General features: G+C 41.8%; 2 protein-coding genes across 2 annotated transcripts in view; one reads left to right on the top strand and one right to left on the bottom strand.

Moving 5' to 3' along the window:
* plbd2 (phospholipase B domain containing 2) overlaps positions 1-6,638 on the top strand; it is a 43,224-nt gene extending 36,586 nt beyond the window's left edge. The window contains exons 9-12 of the mRNA XM_084121436.1: positions 86-157; positions 1,758-1,910; positions 3,314-3,476; positions 6,277-6,638. Coding sequence (XP_083977562.1) covers positions 86-157; positions 1,758-1,910; positions 3,314-3,476; positions 6,277-6,447 — 559 coding nt within the window. The 3' untranslated portion in view covers positions 6,448-6,638. The remainder of the gene's footprint in view (positions 1-85; positions 158-1,757; positions 1,911-3,313; positions 3,477-6,276) is intronic.
* Positions 6,639-7,319: 681 nt separating this feature from the next.
* LOC311087927 (claudin-10-like) lies at positions 7,320-11,970 on the bottom strand. Its single transcript, XM_084121438.1, has 5 exons — positions 11,618-11,970; positions 10,454-10,615; positions 10,303-10,384; positions 10,119-10,226; positions 7,320-7,506 (listed from the first exon to the last, which is right to left on the bottom strand). The coding sequence occupies exons 1-5, from the start codon at positions 11,847-11,849 to the stop codon at positions 7,353-7,355; spliced, it is 738 nt and encodes a 245-aa protein (XP_083977564.1). The 5' UTR covers positions 11,850-11,970; the 3' UTR covers positions 7,320-7,352.
* Between the last annotated feature and the right edge of the window lie 5,335 nt (positions 11,971-17,305).

The following is a 17,305-nucleotide window of genomic DNA, read 5'->3' as shown; positions in this document are numbered from 1 at the left end:
TTCTAGTAAAGCAGATTGATGCGTGTTTGCATTACAGCAGCAGAAACGCCTGATAACGTGTGTGTTCTGTGTGTGTTTCCTCCAGTGGGATGATCGAAATGGCGGACCGAACAGAAGAGCTGTTTGAGACGGGATACTGGGCCAGCTACAACATCCCGTGAGTAAAGAGACCCGACCAGTCAAACAGAGTCATCGATCATCTCCTCTTTAGGCCACGGGTGCGAGCTTTAACCTGGCTCGTGTGTTTTAGGTGGAAGAATGTTCCAGAAATGTGGTTTCTAAGCACAGATCCAGCATAGCGTTCAAGCCCGTAGCTGTAGTTGAGTCGAGAGAACAGTGCATCCATCTAGACACGGACTGAGTTCCAGCTGCTCATTCCAGTGGATAATTGTGCAGATTTAACAGAAGAAAATTACTGATTTAATTTACGTCTGATATTTAATGTTCCTAATACAGCTTGGACAGTTGAGAAATTCATCCAGTTCACACAGATCACTTGAGTTCCCACCACAGAATACAAAATAAAAGAGGCGTTTTCTAGATATAAACGTGCAATTCTGACTGTTAAAGTTAAAGTAAAAGCCTGATAAGTCATGATCTCACAGTTCTGACTTTTCTCACTATTGTGAGATTTCTGAGAAAAAAAAATTAATTGCGCGAGAAAGTTGCAGTTACCTTTTTCTTTATTATTATTATTATTCTTTGGCGGATCTTCCAAAGATAAGCGATTAATAACCATTGCTGCTGGGAAATGTTCTAAAGAAAAGTTAAAATGGAGAAGAGGTTGTGAAAGTACAGAGTCGCTCTCTCAGCGGTGTATTCATATCACACTGACCACATCTGTCACAACATCTGTGTAAGGTCCTCAACCTCATGATGTCCGCTAGCGTTCATACTGTAGCTTCTGCCGGATGAAAAGAGTGAACCGCTGACACTGACCGCTGGAGAACAGGCCAAGTCACGTGCATTTATTCATACAGGGCTGCTAAAGTCTCATTTAAGGCTTTTTAACACCTGAAGAAATTAAAATTAATAGTGTACATTAGGGGTGCGCAATATTGACAAAAAATTTTGGTAATAATTAGATTATATTTTGCTGAGTGTGTTTTTGAGTGTGTATTATGGCTGGTGTAGGCCTGTTGTTGACAGCAGACTCAGAGATATTCATATTTGTCATCTTCTATGCAGTGGTCAGTTCACAGCAGTGACAGAAATTAACTTTTTTATTAAGGGACAATATTTTCCACCTTAAATTGATTTCCAGGGGCATTTTGACCTATATAAGGTCATTTTTTCTAAACTTATTAGATGTATGCATCACCTTTTATGTCAAATTCTAACACTCAAATTAAATTCTATTAGAATAATAATACAGTATCACTGTATCCAGTCAAATTAAAGGTTTATACAATACAGAAGTAAAGTTTATTTATACAGCACCTTTCACAGACAAGGAAGGATCTCAAAGTGCTTTACAGTAAGAAAATAATATCAAAACAAATAAAATAACACCTGTATAAATCAAATACCATAGTAATTAACGCCAAACCATATTGTTAATTAAAGGTGCAGTGTGTAAGTTTTAGCGGCATCTAGTGGTGAGGTTGTGAATCGCACCGAACAGAAGTTACGGTGGCCGACAGGAAGTGATGTCGTCGTCTGAGACAGCAGAGAGTAGCCAGTTAAACAATGAGGTGCTTCAGTCGTCCGACACACACCCAGATCTGCTGCTGTTTCAGGATCTGCTGCTGTTTCAGGTACTTCGAGGCGGTGTTCAATGCCAGCGGAGGGCCGGAGCTGGTTCAGAAGTACGGGTCCTGGTTCTCCTTCAGCCAGAGCCCCAGAGCACAGATCTTCCGCAGGAACCAGACTCTGGTGACGGACATCGAGTCCATGGTGCGTCTAATGAGGTACGGTCCGCTGTAACCGTCTCCGAATACACCTTTAAAGAGGGGGTGAAACACTCATTTTCAGTCAATCTCCTGTTAATCTTGAGTACCTATAGAGTAGTATTGCATCCTTCAAATCTCCAAAAAGTCTTTAGTTTTATTATATTTATAAAAGAAAGATAGGCTGTACCGAGTCTTTCCGGAAAAACTCGAGCGGCTGGAGGCGGGCCGTGCGGGCGAAGCTAAAGCTGTGCTGACGCGCCGAGCTAACAACACACAGAGACATTTGAAGCAGTTTTACGACGGCGAACCTTTATCATTGCGACTGCTCGATCCTTAAGCATTAGACGATCTGCAAATCCGTCGATCTGGGCTTTGTTTATAAAACAATCATCGTCGAAATGCAGGGAACAAACAGTCTTGCACAACTCCGTTGATGCTCTGGAAAAACAAACTCCATCCACTGGTCCCTTAACGCTGGGTTCTTTGGGAATCTGTGCAGGGTTGTCTTGCCTTGGCAACCAAAAACCCACTTCTTTGGTGACATTGACTTCCATAAAGCCGAGCACAGCGCTTTGATGAGGTACTGCTTTCGCTCTCTCACTCTGGTCTACGAGTGTGCGCGCGCCCGCGCTGTTCCAGGAGAAGTGCCCTTAGGACCCATATAAGGAAATTACGCAAAAGCAAATTCTTGTTTGCAAATGGGGGAAAGAGAGAAACCCTTATCTGAGGATTGTCCATAGGAGTAATCAAAACATCTTGAAAAGTAATGTCCGTTGAGCTTGTTACAGAGATGTGGATAAACTGAAGAAATGCCAGAGGAATGACGCAGTGAAACGATCCAAATGAAATCCAAACACTATGTGCAACATTTTTAGACTTAGCTTCCACTGTCCTCAGTCTGCTGGTTTCTGGTATGTTGATAGTGTCTTTAGAGCTCTCAAGCTCCAGGCAAACGAGGCATAATATAAAGCCGGCCAGTGAAGAAAGGGTGTATATAAAGAGTTATTCTACAATAAAACACACAGGCTAACATTAGCATGCTACCTACAAACAAACCAATACAAAAAGACATGCAAACCAAAATACAGCTTACATAGAGAATTAGCCATGACAAACTAAACATAGAAAACACTTACTTGACTGAGCTTGAATCCGCAGTTTCTCAATCAGGACTCTGAGCAGTTGGGTAAACACAAGAGACGACCATGCTTCCCTTTTACCAAACTAACTTCTCTCCTCTTACCTGGCTGTATACCAGAGGAGGAATGCAACATAGAGCCCCCTAGTACATGGTGGTGGCATTACACTTAAAAACCACAGTAATCAAGTTCTGGGCGGTTACACCGCTGAGGTCACATCTGTGTGTTGTGTTTCTCCCATTGCTTCCGGCTTCATCTGGCCTGTGTGTGTGTGTTCTGCAGGTATAATAACTATCAGGAAGACCCGTTGTCCCGCTGCGACGCCTGTGACCCGGTCCAGAACGGGGAGAACTCCATCTCTGCCCGATCCGACCTGAACCCTGCCAACGGCTCGTACCCGTTCGGGGCTCTGAAGCAGCGGCCACATGGTGGGACCGACATGAAGGTCAGTGTCCATCACTGTTTGCATCCAGAGTATATATCATAAACATATAAAGCTCAGTTTCCATCCCATCTGTTAAATAACAAACAAAATCATCACTTCCTGGTGCAAAATATCAGTAATAAACTGTAAGTTTCTGCATTCAGGCTCTTTTTCCCTCGAGAGTGTGTCTCAGAGCATCAGACGAAAACACAATAAACGCTGTCATATTCTCTTGCGTTCGGATGCTGGTGTTCGGGAACAAGTTGTTGTAATGCCCCTGTCCTCCTGCAGATGTTGTTGAGTGTTGTAACGCCCCTGTCCTCCTGCAGATGTTGAGTATTGTAACGCTCCTGTCCTCCTGCAGATGTTGTTGAGTGTTGTAACGCTCCTGTCCTCCTGCAGATGTTGTTGAGTGTTGTAACGCTCCTGTCCTCTTGCAGATGTTGTTGAGTGTTGTAACACTTCTGTCCTCCTGCAGATGTTGAGTGTTGTAACGCTCCTGTCCTCCTGCAGATGTTGTTGAGTGTTGTAACGCTCCTGTCCTCCTGCAGATGTTGTTGAGTGTTGTAACCCTTCTGTCCTCCTGCAGATGTTGTTGAGTGTTGTAACGCCCCTGTCCTCCTGCAGATGTTGAGTGTTGTAACGCTCCTGTCCTCCTGCAGATGTTGTTGAGTGTTGTAACGCTCCTGTCCTCCTGCAGATGTTGAGTGTTGTAACGCTCCTGTCCTCCTGCAGATGTTGTTGAGTGTTGTAACGCTCCTGTCCTCCTGCAGATGTTGAGTGTTGTAACGCTCCTGTCCTCCTGCAGATGTTGTTGAGTGTTGTAACGCTCCTGTCCTCCTGCAGATGTTGTTGAGTGTTGTAACGCCCCTGTCCTCCTGCAGATGTTGTTGAGTGTTGTAACGCTTCTGTCCTCCTGCAGATGTTGAGTGTTGTAACGCTCCTGTCCTCCTGCAGATGTTGTTGAGTGTTGTAACGCCCCTGTCCTCCTGCAGATGTTGTTGAGTGTTGTAACGCTTCTGTCCTCCTGCAGATGTTGTTGAGTGTTGTAACGCCCCTGTCCTCCTGCAGATGTTGTTGAGTGTTGTAACACTTCTGTCCTCCTGCAGATGTTGTTGAGTGTTGTAACGCTTCTGTCCTCCTGCAGATGTTGTTGAGTGTTGTAACGCCCCTGTCCTCCTGCAGATGTTGTTGAGTGTTGTAACACTTCTGTCCTCCTGCAGATGTTGTTGAGTGTTGTAACGCTTCTGTCCTCCTGCAGATGTTGTTGAGTGTTGTAACGCTCCTGTCCTCTTGCAGATGTTGTTGAGTGTTGTAACACTTCTGTCCTCCTGCAGATGTTGAGTGTTGTAACGCTCCTGTCCTCCTGCAGATGTTGTTGAGTGTTGTAACGCTCCTGTCCTCCTGCAGATGTTGTTGAGTGTTGTAACCCTTCTGTCCTCCTGCAGATGTTGTTGAGTGTTGTAACGCCCCTGTCCTCCTGCAGATGTTGAGTGTTGTAACGCTCCTGTCCTCCTGCAGATGTTGTTGAGTGTTGTAACGCTCCTGTCCTCCTGCAGATGTTGAGTGTTGTAACGCCCCTGTCCTCCTGCAGATGTTGTTGAGTGTTGTAACGCTCCTGTCCTCCTGCAGATGTTGAGTGTTGTAACGCTCCTGTCCTCCTGCAGATGTTGTTGAGTGTTGTAACGCTCCTGTCCTCCTGCAGATGTTGTTGAGTGTTGTAACGCCCCTGTCCTCCTGCAGATGTTGTTGAGTGTTGTAACGCTTCTGTCCTCCTGCAGATGTTGAGTGTTGTAACGCTCCTGTCCTCCTGCAGATGTTGTTGAGTGTTGTAACGCCCCTGTCCTCCTGCAGATGTTGTTGAGTGTTGTAACGCTTCTGTCCTCCTGCAGATGTTGTTGAGTGTTGTAACGCCCCTGTCCTCCTGCAGATGTTGTTGAGTGTTGTAACACTTCTGTCCTCCTGCAGATGTTGTTGAGTGTTGTAACGCTTCTGTCCTCCTGCAGATGTTGTTGAGTGTTGTAACGCCCCTGTCCTCCTGCAGATGTTGTTGAGTGTTGTAACGCCCCTGTCCTCCTGCAGATGTTGTTGAGTGTTGTAACGCTTCTGTCCTCCTGCAGATGTTGAGTGTTGTAACGCTCCTGTCCTCCTGCAGATGTTGTTGAGTGTTGTAACGCCCCTGTCCTCCTGCAGATGTTGTTGAGTTTTGTAACGCTTCTGTCCTCCTGCAGATGTTGTTGAGTGTTGTAACGCTTCTGTCCTCCTGCAGATGTTGAGTGTTGTAACGCTCCTGTCCTCCTGCAGATGTTGTTGAGTGTTGTAACGCTTCTGTCCTCCTGCAGATGTTGTTGAGTGTTGTAACGCTTCTGTCCTCCTGCAGATGTTGTTGAGTGTTGTAACGCCCCTGTCCTCCTGCAGATGTTGTTGAGTGTTGTAACGCCCCTGTCCTCCTGCAGATGTTGTTGAGTGTTGTAACGCTTCTGTCCTCCTGCAGATGTTGAGTGTTGTAACGCTCCTGTCCTCCTGCAGATGTTGTTGAGTGTTGTAACGCTTCTGTCCTCCTGCAGATGTTGAGTGTTGTAACGCTTCTGTCCTCCTACAGATGTTGTTGAGTGTTGTAACGCTTCTGTCCTCCTGCAGATGTTGAGTGTTGTAACACTTCTGTCCTCCTGCAGATGTTGTTGAGTGTTGTAACGCTTCTGTCCTCCTGCAGATGTTGAGTGTTGTAACACTTCTGTCCTCCTGCAGATGTTGTTGAGTGTTGTAACACTTCTGTCCTCCTGCAGATGTTGAGTGTTGTAACGCTTCTGTCCTCCTGCAGATGACGAGCTTTGGCCTGTTCCAGCGGCTCGAGCTGTTAGCGGTCAGCGGTCCCACATGGGATCAGACACCCGTGTTCCAGTGGAGCCGCTCGCCCTACAGAGACCTCCCACACATGGGCCATCCGGACCGCTGGAACTTCAGCACCGTCCACGTCACGTGGTCCACATGATCCCACAGCCCATGATGATCAATGTGATGACCGTAACCTCAGGAAGAAATCAGCTTCAGTGCTTTTATTATAAGAGATTGATATTTTGACGTGTATTTTAAGAAGTGTAATGCATTCTGAAAGAGATCCTCTGAAATGTTCTGTGTCTTTGAAATGACAATAAATCAAGACGTGATTGTTCTGTTGCCTCATGTAGTGTCAGACGTGTTTCCTTGATTCATGAACTTTTGGGTGCTTAGATTTCACTATTTTTATTTTTTTTATATACATCAGAAGCCAAGTTACATGAGAAGCACTAGACCGAAACTATACAGTAAGTGTGGTCATAGGCATAGATTTGGTGTGGGGAGGAGTTTTAAAAAACAAACCTTCAAAAACTAAATAAACTTGCAATATTTCCAGATACATTCAGCTCAGCTGATGTTCATAAATTTGTTTTTATAACAGTAAAATCTCTTCATGTAACCTCAATGTTATATTGTGTCGGGTTTATCAAAATAAAACTGATAAAAAATATATACACCCACTTTATTAGTATTTAAGTAGTGTTGGATTGTGTTCAACTTTATATTCATCTCGCATCTCTTCCGCTTCATCATCAGTGATAAACCCCCTACACGCTGACAGACTAACATGGGGCAGCTGTGAACAATCCAGTAAAAACAGGAACAAAGTGACGAAACAACTAAAATCTGAGAGCTAATGAAGATTTGAAGAGCAACACCCATGGCACAGTCATCAGGACAGACTAGAGTCAGTCCAATTTATTTCAGTAAAACAATGAATTCTGTGTCTTGATCACAATGTTGATGATGATAAAAAAGACTTGCATAAAGATTCACTGAATGCTTTACACTACCAATAAAGAGGTTTTCCAGATAAACGCATGGTAACACAGGAGGATATCAAACGTAGGCGTCCACACTGTGAAACCCTTTAGCAGGTCTGCTGGACTTGGGCTTGGCTCTGTCCGGGACGGGCGACGGTGGAGGAGTGTACAGCGTCTTCTGCTTCGGCTCAGAGGAACGACTCTGATAGGACTTTTCCTGGGTCTTGGAGCTGAAGTCACAAACATTGAATCATGATTATGTTCAGTAGCACGACATCTTGGTAAGAAATTCATAAAAACGTTAGTTTATTTCAGAATCCCGGTTCCTCAATTTATGAAAACTTACATTTTTAGTGAAATTGACTTTGAACAACACACAAGCACACTTTCTTGATTACACACTAGTTGCCTTTCACGTGGATGTTGAGTAACACTTCATTTTAGTGTCCTTATTACATGGACTTACTCCGGTAATAACATTAAATTATGCATTATTACATGCAACAAACCCCAAATCAAGCCCGGTAGCACTGTATATTTACCCGTCCTTCAGATGAGACGTTGAACGAGGTCCTGACTCTCTGGTCATTAAAAATCCCAGGATGTCCTTCGGAAAAAGAGTAGGGGTGTAACCCCGGTATCCTGGTTAAATTTTTACCCCTGGCCATCATGGCCTCCTAATCATCCCTATATACTGATTGGCTTCATCACTGTCTCCTCTCCACCAGAGGAGTGTGTGTGTGTGTGTGTGTGTGTGTGTGTGTGTGTGTGTGTGTGTGTGTGTGTGTGTGTGTGTGTGTGTTCTGGCACACTATAGCTGCCATCGCTTCCTCCAGGTGGTGCTGCACATTGATGGTGGTTGAGGAGATTTCCCCCTTTCATGTAAAGCGCTTTGAGTGCCAAGAAAAGCGCTTTATAAATGTAACGCATTATTATTATTTTTGTATTTCACAGTCCTGTTCTCATTGTACAGATTATGTACTTATAACTGGGTAAAAACGAAGTGTTGCATCCACCAGCTGAATGTTCTCCTTGTTCTCCACCAGAGGGCACTCCTCCTGACTCCCTTGCTTTCCTATCATGAACTTCAATTCCCATAACCTGGACTCATTATGCCTGATCACTTTCTGTTTCTCATTACCCTTGTTAACCCTGCCGATATAAGCCCTGTCATTCTTGGCAAAGTCTTGTTTGTGTCACACTGCAATTCTGAGCGCGCTCTCTTTGGCTTCCCGTGTTATGCTTTTGATCATCTGTCTGGTTTCCTGGATTTCCCTGTTTGCCTGTCTTGAACTCTGTCATTGTTTGTATTTGATCCACTGCCTGTTACAATGTATTAGTGATGGGAAACTTTAGTGAAGGCTTTCATCAAATTGTGCAGAGAAACGGTTAAAGCAGGGCTCAGTATTTTCGGGATTTCTTCGCTGTATTCTCGCTTTTTGCTCGCAGGTTTCTCTCTAGAGCTCCCTCCACAGCTTCGGAATAGATATATTTGATAACACTGTTGTAAAAACTCGTTGGCGATTCTCAGACACCAGAGGCTAGTAGATCAACGACATCAGAGCAGATGGGACATTCTTTAAAACGTCTTCTTCATTCGGGTTCGAACAGCGTGAGGGAGCGCAATAATGACAGCATTTTAGCATATTTCTTTTGGCTGTAAAGCAATTGTTTACATCGCGAGACCTGATATCACGCGATACTTCCTGACGCGGCGGCCGCCGGCTCAAAGTTGCAAGTGCGGATTTTCCGCTCACGGGCACCAGGGGGGTGCGAAACGACCACCATTCAACCCTAAATAAGTAATATAACCATTCCAATGACTCCGAAGCTGTTCAGTAAAGGTAAAAAAGTTACTTAGATCACCTTTAATTACTCAAAGCTTTTTTTCTCAAACACAATGCGCATTAGCACATCTGGTGGTCAGACTTATTTTCTCCACTATTTCTAACAAATCACTGCGGAGCAGAAAAGGCATGTGACCAAACAAAGCTTCGGAAGTCCATGACACAAGAGTTGAATCAATCTGGGATCACCACAGTTATATCTAATCTGATCAAATATAATCTAAATTAATGTGTGCCAATGAGACCAAAACTCGTGTCATATTATAAAATATACAAGTATGTGATCATAATTAGTAATAGATGTGAGAAGGTAAAAAAATATATTTTGGGTGGTGTTTTTTTTTTTTTTTTTTTTGGAGGGAAATATTGTGTATAGTGCATTTAAATAAATAATGCCTCCTCAATATTTTTTCCCTTTTATGCATCAGGTGGGGTCACGATCTCATGAAGCACCAATTTTTTTAAACCAGCTGTTCCGACCTTCCGATACTGCATAACGATCGAAGCTGCAAACATCATCAATCACGTGGTATTGTCATTTTGATCAAGCGTCGGTACAGTGTGTGATACTATAGTGCTTTGAAGACTGCATCGGAGTCCCAGTATCAACCGTACCATCACTAACATGGATTATGATTTTGAATTGCCCCAATAAAACTGCATTTGGATCTTCACCCAAGTCTCAGAGCAGTTATGTGACACTAGGTAAACCTGATCTTAACCCATGTAGTTATCTTAATATTACCCAGTACTTTCTTAGGTAAGCGCTCTGTAAGACTGTATAAACCCTATAGTAAGCACATGCTTATTAATATTATTCAGTATTACACTGTAACAAGAACACCTTAAAATGAAGTGTATCTCCATGTTGTATTGAAGGGTGAATCTTGGTTGTACTTGGTTGTAAAATAGGCTTCATTTTCTTAATGCACAGTCTCACTCCTGTCTTTGTGCGATTCACTCAGAGGTGCGGGTGATTGTCATCAGACTGATACCTGGACTGGCAGGCCTGGTTCCCTGCGGTGACGCTGTACACGAGTCCTCCGGCCAGCAGGAGCGCCGATCCGGCCCATCCCACAAACAGCGCCGCTCCCAGCTCAAACCTGTCGCCACAAGAAACACCGTTCCAACTCTGATCCGCATCAACTGCACATTTCATTTCTGTACTGAAATATTCACTTTTTGGCCTTGTAGTTGGGGTCCATGAACTCGGAAATCACCTTGTGGGCGTACCAGCTGTAAGCCAACATGCCGCAGAGACCTGAAGCAGAGACAGAAGAGTTCAGAGGAGCAGAGGCAAGCTGGAGCGGCTGGACAACTGCAGCTTTACCTGACAACAAGTAGTTGATGCCGGCTGCCAACGTTATTCTTGCATTCACCGTTTCAGAGCCTCCGAGTTTTGTGCACTTCATCCCCACCAAAGCCAGAGCGGAGCCGAAGAATCCCAGAGTTATGGATGTGATGACGAGAGATCGGCACAGATGAATGTGTGCTGTTGAAACATGGACACAACAATAGTCACATTTATCTATTTATTTAGTGTTTTTCACAATGCAGTAATATTGTATTAATAATCTCGAATGAGAATACGTTCCTCTTGCAGCATCTCTTCTCTTCTCTGATGATGTGGGCGGGGCTATAACCTGTCACTCACACGAGATCAGCCAATAGCAAACCACAACCGTCCAATCAATTCCTCACGAATAAAATCAAGTATTATATACAGTCAAACCAAAATTTATTCAGACATCTTCAACATTTCTCACATTATCACAGTTTATTCGCTATAGTTTAGAAAATGGTAATAAAATATGAGCAGAACTCAGTTGATATTTGACTGGTTTTGTCCGTCCTTCTGTTAGACTGTCTCACACATGAATTATGTTGAATATCTGTCAGCTGTTAAATTTAACTACACAATTAGATAATACCAGTTTAGCTCAACCAATCACCAAGCAATGCTTCATTTTGTTCAGTCTGTGTGTAAAAAGAGCATTAGCAATTAAAGACAAAACACACTTCAGCAAAACATGATCAGCTCAAAGTGTCCGAATCATTTTTGCTCCCAAATTTTTATACATTTTACAGGTAGTCACTGTATGAAGAATATTTGGGTATAATATGTCACAGTTTACTTTATTTTGCTCTCCCTACTTACATAACTGAACTATAGTGTCTTGCACACACTAGTTAAAAAATATAAAAAATGATATCTGGTGTCTGAATGATTTTTTGGTTTGACTGCATGTATATAAAAAGGAAGAAATTCAGTAACTGTATCTAATTTCCTGTAGCCAAAACAATGGTTTATTATTTTTCTTTTATAATAACCACATATAATGCAACAACATGCCCCTCTACTCGTGATTGTCATGAGACGTCAGTGATAGTTCGATGTCTTTCACTCCCTACTCACTAGCAGAACACATGTTCAGTACCGACACAGCCTGAGACGCTACTGACTGGAGTGAAGAAACTCTCTGATAACACTTACTCTGCAGAGCCAGCAGCGAGGGGAACTCTTTGCAGTCGGAGACACCGGTGGAGTCAGACAGACAGTCTTTCCACAGGTTGGAGAAATAGTGGGAAGAGGTGAGGACTAAACTGGCCACTTCAGAGTAAGTCCAGTACTCCGTGGGCATCGTGGAGCAGATCAAGATCCAGCCGCAGACGCATGCTACGAAGCAGCCTATTTCAGTGTACATCAGCACCGTCCTGTAGAGCATGCTGGGATATTGCCTGATGCGGCTAGAGATGAAAATATAGATGATCTTTTAAAGCTTCAGTCCGCTGAAAGACGAACGCACCTTCCGTAAGGTGTGCTGAAGGATCTGGTGCTCTCACTGGTCTGAGGGCGGAGGACGCCGCTTGTTTGTGGTGTCATCAATGCCACTCGCACACACTGTGTTTATTATATACAGACACCCATATTACATGCTTGTGTATTAGAAGTGGCACCTCGTAGATTCCAAAAGGGTGTTTTCGCAATGATTTCATAGAACAGGGTTATTCAATGAAAGCTCCAAGAGGTCCGGTCACTAATTTCCTTCCCAGTGGAGGTCCGGACAATACTTTTCTGGAAAGTTATACATTTCCATCGGGACAGCTGTAATACTTTGTAAATGAAAAAAAAAAAAAATCCTAAATGTCCTGCTATGGTCTTGACTGGCAATATACATGCTTCTGTAAAGCGAAGTCGTCAACGTCCCGTGTGCATGAGTTGAATGTGTGAAACGAAATTATTTAAATGTGATTATATTGTAATCGAGACGACGAGATATGGCGAAATCTGTTAGTGAGCTTTTGCGGGAAGCTGCCGCAGCATTAGAACATGGAAACAACCAGCCTGACCATGTTAGTTATGATGTTAGACTCAGACTAGACCATAATTGATGAGGTTCATTCATGTATTAGGCTGTTTTGGAAAATCAACTATTTGGGTGTACAGAAGTCTTAGTAACACAATTTCTACAACAATTATAGCCAGACATTAATACCCACTGGCTTTAACCGAGAACCTCGGCCAATGTTTCATTCGCGTCGTGCCTAACAACGCCCTTCAGCCGTGACTCACATCTCAATTTTGTCACATTTTTTGCATACAGTTTTCTGTAATGAAATTGTTAATCTGGTTTTAATTTTAATTTTAATCATTTAATTTATTTATTTAAATTTGGCCTTCCATACACATGGACTTCACTTTCTTTTCTACTTCTGTCTCTGGGCTTCCCATTACTAACTCAGTTGAGCACTTCTGGACAAGTTTGCACCTGTGCGAGAACGGGTTGTTACATTTAGGAAACCCTGTCCATGTATACTCCGGAGTTACGGTTAATGAAAGCTGCTGAAAGGCAATTAGATCGACAGTACAAAAAATCTGGCCTGACGGTACATAGGCTTCTCTACACTCAACAACAGTCTGTTTACCATTCTGCTCTGAAAACTGCACATAAGAACTATTACTCAAGCATCACTGGAAATGCTGCAACTAATTCTAAATCTTTATTTAAGACTGTTGACAAACTTCTTAAACCATTGTTCACTCCTTTGTTGACCAGTGTAATAAGTCTCTTTATTATTTCACTGGTATTGATGGCATATACAGCTCTTTAACCACTATCACCCCAGTTGAGCTAGTTGAAACTCAGCCTTTAAATCCACTACCTTTTCGAACTTTGAAATGCTCAGTGTTGACTTCATTGTTTGTACAGTAAAGTCAATGAACTCAACTACCAGTGTTTTAGATCCTGTTCCCTGCTCGGTTATTATGAACTGCCTTGTACCAATCTGCCCTCATATGACTTCAATTGTGAATTCATCACTGAGTTCTGGAATTGTTCCTCCAGAATTAAAAATAGCTGCCATTACACCAGTAGAGCCAGCCCTGACTGGCTGCTTGAACCTCAATTTAAAAGAACGTCCAGTTCGCGGTCTTTCTTTCTTTTGGCCATCGGTGGAGAAGAAGTCATAGCACGGTTACTCATGGTTCTTACAGGGCTTTCAACCGAGGAGGTCCTTCAGAAAATATCAGAAGCAGGCACAGAAGTAACTGATGTCGAGATGAAAGGAGATGAAATGGACTTTCAGGCAAATGACACTTACTCAGTTGATGATTATTTATATGTCACAGTAATGTGAAAATGAAAAGGATTGAATAAATTCTGATTTTACTTCAGCGTGTGTGTGTGTGTAATATATATATATATATATATATATATATATATATATATATATATATATATATATATATATATATATATATATATATATATCATTATAGTCAACGATTGTACCCTGTCAAAGCCAATTTTGTCCCCTTTTTGAAAATCACAAGGGTACAAATATGTACCCTATGCCGAGGGTACAGCCCCAGTGACAAGCCATTGTACCCCTAAAGGTACAATTATGTACTTTATTTTCTGAGAGTGTACCTAAGAAGCCTGGTTGTGATGTTTCTGACTTTCTGACATTTCTGGCTAAAGTTCTGGAGTGTGTTTTTGCTATTCAGTTAAATCATCACCTAGCACTGAACAGACTTTTTGAACCTTTTCAGTCTAGTTTCAGAAAAGGTCATAGCACTGAGACAGCTCTAGTGAGGGTCGTAAATGACCTTCTTATCTGGATGCAGAAGAACTTCCTGAAGCTGAACGTCTCCAAAACTGAACTGATGCAGATTGGTACAGTGGCGGCTACTCGTAAGGCAGATCAGATCAGTTTGATTGTGGATTCCAACACGGTAATTCCCACTACACAGGTGCGGAATCTTGGTGTTATTTGTGATTCACAGTTAACATTTCAGGCACACATAAAACACATTTTTGGTAATTTAGCTGATGTATCAAATAAATACCTAAGGTTGTGTTTGTTCTCTTCTAAGAGAGTCGATAAGGCCTTTCTGTATGCAGTAACACTTTCCTTCCATGAAATGTGAAAAACCTCTAGTTTTAGGCTGCCTTCTTGAGGGCCCGGGTGTAATAACATAAACTAATAGTTGATCAATGACTGAAACAAACTGAAAGACTTTTTACAAAGTGAATCCCACATGCAGCTGCTCAGATTTTATTGCTGGTTGTCATGTTACAGAGCTCTTTCACACAAACGTGTCTCTGGGAGGTATTATGTCCCCTGTGGCGTGAGAGATGCTGGAGACGCGAGAGCCGCTGGACCGTCCTGACGGAGCGCGGTACGCTGTAGTGTAGAGAGATTTACTAGCCGTCCGCGGGCCGTACGACGGAGAGGCTTCGGCTCTCGCTGCAAACACACTCAACATTCTGGAGGAGAGAACTGTAGATCAGTCTTCACATTTGCTATACAATTATTCTGTAAGAAGTTTCAGTTGTTAACATTTGTTAACTACATATAGCATTCATTAATCTCAATATTCGCTAATACATTTTTAAGATCAAAAGTTTTATCTGTTAACATTAATGCACTGTGAACTAACATTTTTACATCATTAATAAATGATGTACGGATATATTGCTCATTGTTAGTGCTTGTTACAGTGAATATAAAAAGTCTACCCATACGAATACTTAGTTGAAGCTTCCTTTAATTTGAACTCTATCATAAAGTATTACCAAATATTCTTAATTAGTTTTGTAAATATTAACTGAAACAATTATTTACCTTGTTGGGATGACTGTCACAGCATATAAAATAGATCCAAGAATTATTAAGAAATTTCCAGCCAATCCGAGGAATATCGGAGTTCCAATGCCATACCTACACAGTACAGAGATATAATACACATGAGTAATAATGCAAGTAAACAGAATATCTGCCTATTTTGTACATCTCTGACATATCATAATCAGCACTGAATTATTTTTTTTTATTTATAATTTCTTCAATAGACTAGTGTAAAACAACAACAACAACAACAACAGGATATTCCTCTGAAATACAGCAGATTCAGAGAGTATGCTAAAGTATTTTAAATGTCACATGATCAATCTACACCATACCATAATGACAAAGTAAAAACCCTCAAGCCATTCCTTCGTCTTTACAGTGCCATCATCTCCCGTGTGCTTCATCGCCCTCTGCTGGTGTGTTTTCCCATCACCACACGGCCTTCATCACGTGTGTCAGCACAGAAACACTAATGCAGAAGTTCCTCATCACTGAGGGCAACTTCAGATACATACAATATCAGTGGGAATGAATGCACTTCAGTTAGATTCTTATGCATTAGAATTTGTACTTGAACAACTTGAAGTACACTACAAGTGCACATCCAATACAATAAAGTGCACTTCTTTTTCACATGGGTTATTTCTCTGAATCCCAGTACTAGGGGTGTAACAATATATATAGTTTTACAATATATCGCAATACAAAAATGCATCAATATGTATCGTGGATAGTGACAATAAGTATTGTGTATAGTTCACCCAAGATGAAAAAATCTGTGTGAGAAAAAGTTCAAGTTTATTCATTCATTCATTCATTATTTATTTGTAGAGCACATTTAAAAACAACCCATGGTTGACCAAAGTGCTGAACAGGACAAAATAATCAATACAAGGATATAATAAAATTGCAAGAACAGTCAATATGATTACAAGCATACTAGAATAAATAACACATTGAATATAATACAATTACAGGTTAGGAAAGTAGATTAAGGATCAGCATTAAGAAAGTGTCTTTTAAGCTTAGATTTGAAAGTGGCAACTGACGTCTCTAATCTAATTGATAATGGTAGGCTATTCCATAATTTGGGGCCTGCTATTTCAAAGGCTCGGTCACCTCGATGTTTCAGTCTCGATCGATGTACAGAGAGCAATCCAAGGTTACTAGACCTAAGTGACCTGGGTGGGTTGTGGTAGTGTATTAGGTCCGATAGGTACCCCGGTGCTAGGCCGTGTAATGATTTAAAAACAAAAATTAAGATTTTGAACTCTATTCTCTTTCTGACTGGTATCCAATTTAGAGAGGTTAGGATAGGCGTAATGTGATCGAACTTTCGACTACCAGTCAACAGCCTAGCGGCAGCATTTTGTACTAATTGAAGGCGCGCAATTGATGGTTGATTAGCTCCAAAGTAAAGTGAATTACAATATTCTAGTCGTGAAGTGATAAACGCATGAATGACTATTTCGAAATTCTTAGGAGAGAGAAAAGGTTTTACTTTTGCAAGACGCCGTAAATGAAAGAAACAGGATTTAACAACAGAATTAATTTGTTGATCAAACTTAAGGCCTGAATCGAACAGGAAACCTAGATTTTTTGCTGATGAGGTAACATGAGGATTTAACTCATCAAGATCTAAAGTACCAGAGACGTAGCGATCATTTGGTCCAAACAATATTACTTCCGTTTTGTTTTCATTAAGAGCTAAAAAATTTTGTGTAAGCCATAGCTTCACTTCCTGAAAACATGCAAGAAGGACTTCTAAAGAGCTTGAGTTGTTTTGCTTAAAAGGAAAGTACAATTGGGTGTTGTCGGCATATAAATGAAATGACACTCCGTGTTTAGAAAAAATAGAACCCAATGGTAACAGATAAAGAGAGAATAATATCGGAGCTAGAATGGATCCCTGTGGTACACCGCAGGAAAGATGTGCTGCTGAGGAAGTGCAATTTTCAATGCATACAGAGAATGTTCTATTAATTAAAAAAGACTGAAACCAATTTAAAACGGTGCCATGAATGCCTAAATTCTTCAGTCGAGAAAT

This window comes from Abramis brama (assembly GCF_963993115.1).
Source record: "Abramis brama genome assembly, chromosome: 8".
Lineage (NCBI taxonomy): Eukaryota > Metazoa > Chordata > Actinopteri > Cypriniformes > Leuciscidae > Abramis > Abramis brama.
This window is presented reverse-complemented; position numbering and strand designations above follow the sequence as displayed.

Excerpts from the sequence above, each read along its gene's own strand:
- LOC311087927 (XM_084121438.1), bottom strand. The coding sequence starts at position 11,849 with ATGCTCTACAGGACGGTGCTGATGTACACTGAAATAGGCTGCTTCGTA. Across the intron at positions 10,385-10,453 it reads CATCAACTACTTGTTGTCAG|GTCTCTGCGGCATGTTGGCT; the intron begins GTAAAGCTGCAG and ends TCTCTGCTTCAG. Across the intron at positions 10,227-10,302 it reads CCCAACTACAAGGCCAAAAA|GTTTGAGCTGGGAGCGGCGC; the intron begins GTGAATATTTCA and ends TTGTGGCGACAG.